Source organism: Carcharodon carcharias, chromosome 16 (assembly GCF_017639515.1).
Source record: "Carcharodon carcharias isolate sCarCar2 chromosome 16, sCarCar2.pri, whole genome shotgun sequence".
Classification (NCBI taxonomy): Eukaryota; Metazoa; Chordata; class Chondrichthyes; order Lamniformes; family Lamnidae; genus Carcharodon; species Carcharodon carcharias.
Genome location: NC_054482.1, coordinates 52,235,092 through 52,248,391, shown reverse-complemented (window position 1 = coordinate 52,248,391; position 13,300 = coordinate 52,235,092). Strand labels below are relative to the sequence as shown.

The 13,300-nt window shown below is 39.1% G+C and overlaps 1 protein-coding gene across 4 annotated transcripts in view; it reads right to left on the bottom strand.

Annotated features, from left to right (window-relative positions):
- Window positions 1–13,300, bottom strand: part of usp1 (ubiquitin specific peptidase 1) — a 95,404-nt gene that overhangs the window by 3,492 nt on the left and 78,612 nt on the right. For 2 of the 4 annotated variants that reach the window (XM_041208330.1, XM_041208328.1), the window contains exons 2-7: window positions 11,279–11,565; window positions 9,324–9,453; window positions 7,761–7,868; window positions 6,872–7,041; window positions 3,377–4,134; window positions 783–944 (exon numbers count right to left, since the gene is read on the bottom strand). In XM_041208330.1, the coding sequence (XP_041064264.1) occupies window positions 783–944; window positions 3,377–4,134; window positions 6,872–7,041; window positions 7,761–7,868; window positions 9,324–9,453; window positions 11,279–11,442 (1,492 nt within the window). In that variant the 5' untranslated portion in view covers window positions 11,443–11,565. The remainder of the gene's footprint in view (window positions 1–782; window positions 945–3,376; window positions 4,135–6,871; window positions 7,042–7,760; window positions 7,869–9,323; window positions 9,454–11,278; window positions 11,566–13,300) is intronic. The other 2 variants (XM_041208332.1, XM_041208331.1) reach the window with 1 other exon arrangement.

Genomic DNA, 13,300 nt, shown 5'->3' with positions numbered 1-13,300 from the left:
ATTGAGTTCCAGCTCCTTCCGCACTCCCCATTCTCCATCGGTGACAACCGCCGGTACAGGGCCTCAGCTGTCAGGAAGGGGGTCCAGGTTCTAGACAGAGACAGCACCAGAGTAGGAAAGGAGAAGGCAGAGTGACAAAGAGGGAACAGACTTTATAAGAAAGGAAAGCAAGCAAAATGTTGAGCTAAGTTTCATGATTCCTAGGCAAGACACAGAAGCTGTGCTATTCAGGGCTTGTTTGGGTGAGTTAGTGTTATTAATTTGAATTCATATAGTATTTGTTATTTTATTTTGCAAGTTACTCCAGCTAGGAATACACAGTGCCACATACGTACGGTATAGTATTTCAACTTAGGTTCCTTTGGACATTTCCTATCCAGAAAAAACAGCAGCTCACCACCATCTTCTCAATGGCAACTAGGGCTGGGCAACAAATGCTGGCCCAGCCAGCGAAGCCCACATCCCATGAATTAATTAAAAAAACAACAAACTCCAGCTTTAACATCGAGTTCCCATAGGAATCATGATTCACTTAAAGTCGCAATTTTCAGGAATGCAACCACAACTTTGAGGACTTAGTGTAGCTCAGCCCTTAACCACTAGGACGGTTATGGCTCATCACTGCACTGCCTCAAGCACTTAAATGTCTCCCTAGCGCCTTGATAAACAGAACCAAACACAGAATTAAAATTACATGCTCCACTTCAAAGTCCTACATTACATTTACTGACCCCAAAAGGAATCATTTTTCACTATAACAGTAAAGACAACTATTTACTTACTCTCGGAACCATCTCCTTCCTTTGGATCATTTTCTTGAACAGGTACGCTGATATCCTGGAAATTCTCTCTCCGTTCAGAGTAACACTCGCACTCCAAACAACGTGTTCTCAAAACTAACTGTCCTTGGAACATTCCATCCATCAACTCAAATCCAGACAACTCTGAACAAACCAAAAGTAGTTGTTACTGTCAAAATGCTAGTATAAGAAGCAATGACCTCAGAAATTAAAATATAATTTGGTGAAAATGCCCATATTTCTATGCTGCAGAAAAAGGATACTTCACACTTACTGGGCTGTCTAAAGTCTCCATGTTTTATGCTTTGGAATTGATACCTGCAAGCAGAACTTTGTCTGCTAAGGCATCATGAATATTAGGGACTATTAATAACAGGAAATACCAAGGGAGATGCAACCACTTCTGGAGCTATCAGAGGATTGTAGCTTTGAGTCTCTGTGCCATAGGAGAAAAAAAGACTCGAGAAACTGTTAAGATGTATGAGTTGGAGAGTGAAGCCACAAGGACTCTAGCGCATTTACCTTGTTCTTTGTCTCTGCTTTCCTGCTGGAGGCCGATTTAGAAAATGGAGCTGGTCTTCTAGATATACAGAAAGTGGAGGCAAAGAACAATGCAAGGGATTCTTCAGTTGTATTTAAATTACATGGATTGCTTAGAGAGAATGGAGGTAAGCAAAGTAGAAAACAAAGAAAAATTAAAAATTATGAAAGTTGAAGAAATAGAAATAATCAATGAAGTGAATGAGCTTGAAAGACAAAGGGAAGACAAGCAGACATTAACTTTTTCAGTAAGCAACATAAGCAACCAACTAGTTTTTTAAGTAAGGCCCCAAATCTTGCATCAGCCAACCAGGAGTGGCCTAACACCAAAACAGGAAAGTACTTTAATCTGATGGATCATGCTGCACAGTCAGATCAGGTGGCAATGAATCAGCTGCCAAAACTAGGCTGAAGTTTCAGTACACAATGCAATGAATGAGTTTCTACCTGAATCATTATACCTCTCATTACAATCCTTGAATAATTCTAGAGGGGGAAGAAATTAGAGTTCCCAATAGGGAAAGATTATTTTGATATATTGAATATATTTTTGAATCAGCACCAAAATTTTGCTTTCCTTACATATTTCTTCCTCTTAAGGTGCATGTTTTGTACGGGGTCTTTATTGCAGAAAGAGCTACTTTATGATTTTAGTCCATGTTGCATGAGCTTTCTTACTCTGTTCCATGTCGCATGAGCTGAAAGCTATAAATAAAACAATGACTCAAGGATCCTCAAGCTCAACATGGACCAATGTATTCTTGAGGAACAAAACACTGAAATTATGTTTCACTCAACTTGTTAAGTGAAATACTGCAGACATTTGAGGGAAGACAGGCTAGGTTTCTATTGCTAATAACAGAGATGGATAAATAATTGTTTGGCTGGAAACAAAGAAAAATAACCATGTTCCTGGCATGAAAGATCACATTAATATCAGCGTTAGCTGAAATTTTAAGTAATATAGCAACTCAAGAGGCAGGGATAACTTTATTACTGCAAAAACAATCTATTTCAATTAAGACATTTTAGATTTGGTTCTGTCTCTTTAAACCGTACTTTTGTAAAAGCTACTTATCCCCGCTCCCTTCCCTGTCACCTTCCATACTAGAAGTAGGAGCAACAGCTTTTACAAGTATTAATTGGTTAAATAAAAATAATCTTTGGACCTAGCTATAAGCCAATCCAAAGAAGTTACCGTGCTGTTCCAGTTGCATCACAGATGTATCCAAGTCAATCTGACATGTTTTAGGTGTCAAAAAAAGCAGGAATAGAGTTGTTAACCAAATAACATGCATTAGCAGACCACAGAGGAATGACAAACTCTAATTGTGTCTTTGGTGTCTCAAGAATTTATTTTTTTATTGTTCTAACAATCTTAAAGGACTGTAATTTATTTCATGGAAAAGTACTGCATTTCTGTTTTTCCAGTGAGTAAAAATATATGCAGTCTGCAAGACAGTTTGAAATGTGCAAACAGGGGAATAAATGGCTCAGATCTTCTATGAAAATTGACCAGACTGAAACAAATGTCAGCTTTACAGTCATACTTCAGTTTCAAATAGATTATGTTCTAATACACCATGTCTAACAAGGAAAAGTCAATTTTTCATCTTTTTCCAACCCTATCAATACTAGATAACTGTATACAGAAGTCAACTAATTTACACAAAATAATTCTAATTCAGTTAATGTCACCTTTAGCCTAAATAATGTCTATCTGTATTTCTTCATGGTTTTGGATATCTCAGCATCCACCTCATTGAGTCCTATGATTAATTTTTAATATATTAGTTCATCATTCGTACCTCTTAGCTTTCCTTTTCTTTCTCTTCCCCAGGCTCTTTCTTACTTGACCTTTACTAGACAGAAACACTGAGCATAATTGTACAGCACTAAGAGTATTTAATTGGAAACAGTGTTTGCCTGTATTGTGCTGGAAGTGAGAGACTTTAGTTGAGGTATTGAATGAATCCTGCTTAACTGGTCAGCTTTAGCTAAAAAGAAAACTTACTGAAACTTTTAGCATCACCAACCTGCTTTCCTTGTGCTCTTGTCTTCAGTTTCACTCACACTTCCATTTTTCTTATTGGGGGTTTCTGTAGCACAATGGGCCTTGCAGCCTGATGCAGAATAGTATTGCTCTATTGAGCCGTTCTCATTTGACGTTTCTGTACACTGTGGCTGATTTCCATTTGCTTCCTCACCTTTTCTTGGTTCTTTGATGCCCTGATTTGATGTTCGCTTGCCAAGACTACAAAATTTTGAAAGTATGCTTGGCTGCTTCACTGTAGGTTTCAGCCATCTTAACCCAAGTTCTGTTTTCTTATGAGCAACTGAGTGCACAATACCATTTTCAGATACACTCCTAGCATCAATATCAGGTTCTTGTTCAATAGCTTCCCCAGAAGGTTTTCTGGTTCGTCTTGTTTGCCGTTTCTCCTCTGCTTTTCTCACATCCTTAGGCAATTTAGATTTTTTCATGGCATTGCCAGCTTGTGTATCGCTTTTTCTTTTCCCATTTTTCCTTTTCTTTAGCATTTCCTCTTTCTCTAGATCAGGCATTTCATGGTCTTCTTGCACAGCATCATTTCCAATTATCAGATTATTGGAACAAGTAATTTCTGTAGGCCTATTCATTTTATTCTCCACGGTTGTTTCAGGGTCTACATTTTCTTCAACAGATGCACTTTTCCTCAACAGCTGACAAGCTTCCAGGATGTATCCCAAAATACATTGCAACACTTCTTGTGCATCATGCTGTAAGTAGCCATCATACATTGGATTCAGCTCTCTAAAGTACGAATGAACAGTTCATATATTATTCCATTCAAATGTCATTTCATTTTATTTGTACTGCAGAATTCTTTTTGCTTCTATTGGTATGACTGTAATACCTTCAAGTACAATCTGTCATGTAGCCCAGTTACTTGATTACAATAGACACTTACTGTAATGTCAGTCATGAGGGATACTGCAATACATCAAGCCTACAGCTGTAATTCTTCCAGAAACACCGAAATCAATAAAAGGTAAAGTCCAAGAATGAGCATATTTTAAAAATTCAATCCTAATAATCATCCTCATTTTTAAAATTTAAATTTTAAAAATACAAAGCTCTTTTGATTTAGCTGAGTATAAAGTTTGGTCTTTTTCCTTGTACATGTAAGCCCTTTCCTGGTGCACCACTGATTTTTAATAATCTTTTACCATGTCAGCTTTCTGGTTTGGGCTGGGCAGATCTCACTGGAGATCCAGTCTTATTTATGTCTTTTTTGGGGTCAGAATTCTTCGCTGAATTTCCAGCCATCCCTACACTACTTAACTAAGAAAAGAATTATGCATATATGGTTCTGAATCAGCTGAGGAGAAAACCAGTTTGGTAGAGGACTCAAAATGAGCAAGACTTTGGATGGTAGAAACAGTAATTCTTTCCAACTAACCTGCCAAGTGTTTCTTGAATGCTCACATGCTCCATCACCATATATTCCTATATTACCACACTCTTACTCCCCATTTCCCAGATCTCCCTACTCTTCCTTAACCCCACATCCTGGGATGCTCCTTGCCTTACACTCATCTTCACTTTCTATCTCAGTTACCCCAACTTCAGCATTTCTCAGGCAACCTCTCCCATTTTCCTACATACAATACAGTAGCTTAAAAAAGGTAAAAGATAGGTAGTGAATACATCAGTAAAGGGAACATGTGTGACAGCTGCAGAGACACACTGGAGACATACAGATGAGAGGAGGCATAGAGTGAAAAATTGAGAATGAATCTGATTGAACACAACAGAATTACAGTGAGGAGAAAGAAGCAGATTTAACACAAAGTTACATGTTTTTGCTGTGAGAAATGTCACACAGTACTACACCATTATATACTTGTAATGCTGTTATAAAATAGTGGATTCTCTGACTCACTAAACAAGCTTTCTCATTGTTTTATTTGTAGTATTCAAGTTTTTTAAAATTTAAAGTTTTTCCCTGTTGACTCAGGGATTAAGTGGGGAATGGGACTGACTGGATTGCTCCACAGAGAGCCCGCATAAGACTCTATGGGCCAAATGGCCTCCTATTGTGTCGTTAATGAAAACTGCTGCAGCAAATAACAGATACAAAGAACAGGAGAAAATTTGGTTGATTTGGTTCAATTCTTGATCTATGGTGATTTAATGATCTCAGCTAGGATGCCAGCAGGATGATTACAATTGGCTATAGTGCCCACCTGGGTTAGGTGGCAAAATTACATTCTAACAACCCTTGTTGGGTGCTGAACAAGGTCAAAATTGGGTGAGGCTATGATTATCGAGTGACTGTGCAGCCTATATACATTTACAGATGATAGCTACTTGGACAAAGTACCCCAGTAAGGAGTAAGTGGCTTCAGTTTTTTTTTGAGGGGGAGGCAGGTTGTGAATTGTGGAAGAGGCAAATAAAAAGTTAACTTCACAACTGCTGGCCTCTCTCATGCCATTTCTAAAGCTGGGTGCTGAAACAGCATTGAGTGCCCAGATGTGAAATGTCAATGCCAGTAGCTGAAACAAGTACTGATCACACTTCAGTGTTCAACCTTTGAAAAATATGGCAGTTTCAGTTGGTGTGCAACTTCAGTTTGTTAGGACTAAGCATGGAGAAGAGCAGGAGGATAAATAAATTATTTTTTAAACAAGTTTAACAACATTATCCCAGAATATTCCTTCAATGCAGAACCTTGAAGGTATGATTTTAGGCTAATAACATCTTTGCTATGTATATAAAATGCTGTTAAGTTAAACAGGATTTCACATAGTGTATCAAAATAACCCATAGTTTGGTTCATACAGGCAGGAAAGAGCCCGAATTCACTTCTTGGTCTAGGCTGAGTTACTCAATCTCAATTCCAGCAGCTGTGGGAATGGTGCAACAATGGCCTAGGCATCCCCAGAATGGAGAAAAATGAGAAACCACGCTTCCTATTCATGACTAATATTGAGTATCTTCTGTTTAAGTGCACTTAGGATAACGGAAGAGGGTAGGCTGACATTTTACAGTTCAAAGATGAAGAATGGGCATTTCAACAAGTTATTAAAGGGCTGCCACTGCCCAAGGAGTCATAGTGTAGTATGAATTATCACCCTCAGAAGTGACATAAAAGGGAGGAAAAAGCAAAATATGAAACAACCTTTAATTTTTCAGACAAAATTGATCACTTCAGAGATTTACTATTATAATAGTGATGTGTAGCTAAATCTACCTTACCATAGTTAAGAAAATCTCTGGTTGAATAAATGTTCTACATGTTTAGTTGCCTTGGCTAGGATTCTGGTATTAGGACAGTTGATGACAAAGTACTCAGAGTGATCACGGAGGTGTATCCAGAGTTTGAATTTTAAGTTCACAATTAATCGTTCAATACCGGTATTTTGTTCAGAAGTGCCTTATTTAGGATTATTTAACAGCAAGACCTAATATTTGAATTTTATCTCTAAGTATTTATTTCCACGCCCCGCCCCCCCCAAAAAAATTAATATGTGTTTAAAAACTTACTTCAGTGTACTCATCAGTCTTTTAGGCTGAGTAGCAAGTTCACCTTCAGGACAATTCTCTGCATTCAGAAGATAGCTGGCTTGTATCTGTTCCATCGACACAATCAAGCCGTGCAAGTTGCAGATCAGCTCTAAACAGATTGGCAATTCCTCTTGACCATTTAATATGTCCTATCGTACAGAAGCATTCAGATTAGTATTATACTTAAAATTTTAGTTAGTTAGTTAGCTAAACTCTGTCAAATGCAAAAACTGTCAGGATATATTTAATTAGAATTAACTGTTCATGAGTAATTCCCCTTTAAAAATAACTTATTTTTCTTCAAAATAATGCAAACATCATCTCAGTTATGTGGCCATAATTGTCTCTTGAGAGACTCTGCTGAAAACTTCTCTTCATGTTGTTTCTGCTACTGCTCATTCTGTATAGGTATCACCCAGTGTGACGTGCTAAGTCACATGTCAGAAAAGTGCTCTGTTTAATTTGGCTGAAGTCTGCCAGAGTATTACAGATGGTTTCAGTGATCCTCAGAGAGAGGGAGGGGGGGGAGAAAATCAACCAAATTTTCTCCTCTTGATCACTATCCAGTGTCAGGATGGAAATTATATGTTGGCATATGATAATTATATGAAGAGTTCATCTCAGCAGCAGTGCCCTCCATGAACAAATAGCAAGACAACACATGAACAGCCATTTAAATGAGGTACAAGAAGGCCACCCATAACAGTAGAACCATATAACAATAAATTACTGTTTTGAAAATAACATACTGGAAACACATTTTATTTTATATGTAGTTACAGAAGCAGCAGCAAATTAAAATACCCGAATAGTCGGGGAAATGCATAATATCCTAATAATTTGCAAGTGTATTTTCATTCCAGATTACCTGGACTTTTTTGGGTTCTTCCTCACTCTTCAGTATCTCGTATTTTTTGGATATTATGTCATACATGAATTTCATCCCAGTTTTAAATCCAGGACAATAATACAACACCTGGTCATTAAAGAAAAAGTTGTATTTTAACAAAATGTGACCATTATACAAATTTACACACTAACCACATTTTGAGCATGGATTAGCTGTGTGAGCTACTAAACAGTACGGAAACATGTTCTTTGGTTCATCAAATCTGTGCCAAAATCTTTCACTGTTAAGCATCTAGTCCAAGTTCCATAATCTTAAAATATTATTCTTTGAATCAACTATCTAATTCCAGTTTAAAATAATTTATCAACTCTGATTCAATTTAAAGAAAGATTTGCATTTATTTGGCAACTTTCACAATTACAGTATATCCCGACACACTTTACAACCAACAAAGTACTATTTGAAGTGTAGTCACTGTTGTAATCTAGGATGAGCAGTGACCAATTTGTTCACAGAAAGGTCCCACAAACATCAGTGGCCAGATAATTTGTTTTTTCCAAGTGATATTGGTTGAGGGAGAAATACTGGCTAGGACCCTGTTCTTATTTAAAATAATGCTATAGGATCTTTTGCACTCAAACCTGACAAATAACTGTCTGCAGCAAATTCTAATAACTTTCTCTGTAATGATTTTTTTTAGACCTTCCCCTTAATTTCCTTTGGGATTATTTTGAAGTGGTGCCCTCATGTTATTATCTCATTGTCCAATGGGGAAAATCTACTATTTAAAAAGTTGATTTTTTGCTGGTAGGTGAATAGTCAAGGAGAATATTGAAAATGAAGGACATCTATAAGAATTTATCAATATTTTAAAAATTAGAACTTATTCAGAAGTAATCCAAAGGTTTGATAGAAGATAAAGAAGATTCTTAACTCACTAGTTACCTAAAACACGTACATTTCATGAGTCCCTCATGCAGTTCTTTCTGGCTGAATTGCAATCGTTACTCTGCTTATACACACATTTAGTCGAGAAACAGAAGCACCGCTACTACCTTATTACATTTCTTAGAAACGTCGCAATGCATTTCAGAACAATAGAGTACAGTGATGGAAGAAGCAGCAGAAAAACTCACTGCAGGCAGATTCACACCAGCAGACTGAAATGCCCAACACAAAAAAGACGTGAACAGCTCTGCACATTATAAATGATTGCAAACTGAATTGGAACAAGTTGCCTAATATGAGGCCTTTTCCTGTCCTTCATTGTCAGTAAGCTTAAAAAATATAAATCTGGATAAATGGAGAAACTAACGCCATGTGTAATTTTATTAATGTCTCAGGATGTCTGATAATATTTGAGGGAATGAAATCCCTTGCTTCAGGCTAGTCAATTTAAATGAACAAGTGACTTCAAAAAAATTGTAAAGAAGAAGCACCAATTGATTACTTATTTCAGGGTAGATGCTCCCAAATTCATGTTATAAAATCAGAAAATGAGAGCGTATTGTAATTTGATAACATATGCCAGTGAATATAATTCAAGGAATTGAAACTACCTCTAAGATCAGTCTACTTTACCTGAAGTACACTATTGAGGTAACATGTATTTCCCAGATTGTTCAGGCCCACAAAAGGTAGAAGCTCCTCCCTCTTTTCGTATCCAACTGCAGAAGATATCAAAGGGACTCCAAAAACAACCTTATCACATCTATTTTAGGGATAGAATTGGGGAAGAAGAAAAGCCACATTGCCATTACAATAATCAGTAATTCTGAATAAATAGTTTCAAAAGATCTTGCAATCATTGAATGTAAAGTCATGGGATATATTAAATAAAAATATTCCAAACCACAGTGAAAGAAATTACTCTGAATAAAAAAGACACACAGGCATGACAACCAGGAAAAGGTACAACTCACAATAACCATAAATTGACAAATCAAGATGTTCAAATAATTGACACCCATTGCTCATTATGCACTCAGCACCAATCAGAAGCTAGCCTGAGAGATTTCTTGACGTTGTGAGGTAAAATATTTAAAAATTTATTGCATTGAGGGAAATTATGTAACTTAGTTGTGGAAGTGAGTGGGAGGAGAAAGAGAAATATTGTACCTATATGGAATTATTCCCCAAATTTGTTATTTGCTTGTTATATAAAAGAGGACTTATCAAGTGATATTACATTTTCAGCTATTCAGGAATCAGAGAAAAACTATATACCAGAGAGATTCACCAAGCAAAAAGACCTTCTGCAGTACCTTATTCATCCAAGATCTACTTTTGTCAGGAAAATATAATGGTAAATTAATGGGGTAGGAAACAATAAGTCAGTATACATTTTGTCCAAAATACTTTCTTCCTTACCCCCTTTGACCTTTTATAAAGCAACCTTGTGGATAGGCCACCAATACAGATTTGTTCATCTTTCCATTCCTGCTCAAACACACTATTTCAGGGCATCAAACATAGTTGGAAGCAGCTCAGCAACTGCCAGTAAAAATTTGTTTGGTAATCATCTTTCTGCTCCTGGAGACAATCCAGCCAGGCATGCAGCTAAAGTACTGGATGAGCGGTGTTGCATCTGAGGTACTGATTTTCCTTGCGTGTTCCTCCCCTCTATTCACTGTTCCCTCCCTCTGCCAGATTTAATTGAGTTATGTATTGTTACATGTATGTTATGCTGGTAGCAAGTCTATAGCATTTCAGTTTGCACAGAATCCTATTATGTTACAATTCATTTAATGTTTTCCAAATTTGAGGTCCTGTTATCAAAAGATCAAATAATCTGACATTGTATTTGAAGCTTGTACGATATAGATTAACTAATTGTGACTATTTTAATCTCACCGTAATAAGAATTTTAAAAGTTATTTTGGAATGTTTTATCTTCAAAATAGAATCACAAGAAATTACCACTTCTTCAATTTTGCCAGACTAGCCAACAATTGAGGAAACAAAGTCACTAGGTGAGCATTGCAGGTAACATTGAGTGTCAAAGAACAGCTTGAGACAAGTTACTGAAGTTGCAGCAGATGCAATGTCATCTAGCAAATAGCTTCAAGAGTTTACAAGTGTTTATAAGCAAAGATTCCTTATTGTTATAGGATGCCTAATGTTATATTTTGTTTGTTCTAAAAGGGTATAACATTAGACAGACATGACAGTATTTATTTGCTATTCTAGATTCACCACCCCCTCTTCACATCTGTACCACGCCTTTCCTAATATCCTCCAATTAGTTTAGTTTTGTAAGATCTAAAAATCAAGTGTGCATTGCCAACCAGCACAAGCCTAAGCACCAACAATAGCAAAATGTTAACCATACTTCCTGCAACAAAGTAGCAGGAATATGCAGTATTAAATAAAAACGGCATCCTGTGTTTTACAAGCCAGTAAACATTTGAATGATACAGTCTCATGTCCTACAATTAATGTACATCAATTGCCCAGTACATTACTAAAAATACACATTAGAACACATTAGACTCAACTTCGCAGAATATGTTGTACTGATTAATTGTGCAACATACTTATCCAGTTTTTTTGGCTCTGAAGGACTTTGTTCATTTTCTTGCTTCTCAGTAAAATCCAGTGCCCGTTTGGCTTCTTTTTTCTGAAAGAACTTAAGGGAAAGTCGTTTCCTTTTGGTAGGGCTCCCCCTTCCATTAATCTCATTCTGCACAAGGCCAGGCATCCTATTTACTAGTAAACAGAAACAGTAACTTTGTGGATGAAATCAGACTGCTTTCTGTTCACAGCTGTAGCCAAGCAGCTTGTTAAACAAATATTTGGGTTGACCAAATGATGAGTTGTATTCCTGTTGAAAAAGTTAGAAATCTCTACTCAGTTGCGTTATGAAACCAAGGCTAAATTTAAATTAAAAATCATGTTATCAACTGAATAAACATTATATATAGCTACTGAATTTACACAGGAATCAGAATCCAACCTAGCAGTGTGCATGAACAGACATGTAGACAACAAACATGTAGGACCCATCACCAGTAATAGGAAAATCCAGGAATGTGATGGCCAGCTGTAATTACAAGAACTCCCAGAGCTGAAGAATAATTTCCTTACAGAATTTCAACTGAAAAAATAGCCAGTTGAAGAGTCTCTTTTTTACAAGCAGTCAGTTGAAGCTAGTTTGTGATGTCATTGGCATTATGACAGTGTAATTATTAAACTCTATTATTGATCCTTGCAGTTCTCAATTTGAATATGTAAATAAAAGATGCATAATTGCTTTCATTAATCGGCTAAAGTAGTTGCCATGGCAGGTCTTGACACAGCTTCTTAAAACACTCTGAATATCTTCAATTTCAACAACCTACGTTAGCGACATTTAATTTGGCAACGGCATACATATCTGCTACTTAACACACACCCCAGCCCCACCTTCACCAGTACCTTCCCCGTTCTCCCCAACTAACCTTGCCTATTTGATTCTCTCTCCATTGCCCACCCTCCCCTGTCTCCCTAACCCCCTCCATATCACCCCTCCCCCTCCCAGCCCTCTCTCCCTCCTTACATTTTTCTCTTCATCCTCTCTCCCCGACACTTCCCTCAGACCGCCACCCACTCTACCCCTCCCCAACAAATCACAGCCCTTCCCATCCCCCCACTCCTCCCTCCCTTCACCCCATTCTCCCCCCTCCCAGCTCACTCCAGGTCTACCCTGACCCGTGCACACCACTCTCACCTCATCCCATTCTACCTCACTCTCCCCGTCAACCCTGCGCGCGCCCTCTACCTGTCTCCCGCCCTGCGCACCCTCCCCTTCTTCCCAATTCCACCCCGCTCTCTCCCGCCCTCCCCACTCGCTCTCTCCCGTCCTCCCCACTCTCTCGCTCTCTCCCGTCCTCCCCACTCTTTCGCTCTCTCCCGCCCTCCCCACTCTCTCGCTCTCTCCCGTCCTCCCCACTCTCTCGCTCTCTCCCGCCCTCCCCACTCTCTCGCTCTCTCCCGCCCTCCCCACTCTCTCTCTCCCGTCCTCCCCACTCTCTCTCTCCCGTCCTCCCCACTCTCTCTCTCCCGCCCTCCCCACTCTCTCTCTCCCGCCCTCCCCACTCTCTCTCTCTCCCGCCCTCCCCACTCTCTCTCTCTCTCCCGCCCTCCCCACTCTCTCTCTCCCGTCCTCCCCACTCTCTCTCTCTCTCCCGTCCTCCCCACTCTCTCTCTCTCTCCCGCCCTCCCCACTCTCTCTCTCTCTCTCCCGCCCTCCCCACTCTCTCTCTCTCTCTCCCGCCCTCCCCACTCTCTCTCTCTCTCCCGCCCTCCCCACTCTCTCTCTCTCCCGCCCTCCCCACTCTCTCTCTCTCTCTCCACCCTCCCCACTCTCTCTCTCTCTCTCCCACCCTCCCCACTCTCTCTCTCTCCCGCCCTCCCCACTCTCTCTCTCTCCCGCCCTCCCCACTCTCTCTCTCTCTCCCGCCCTCCCCACTCTCTCTCTCCCGCCATCCCCACTCTCTCTCTCTCCCGCCATCCCCACTCTCTCTCTCTCCCGCCCTCCCCACTCTCTCGCTCTCTCCCGTCCTCCCCACTCTCTCGCT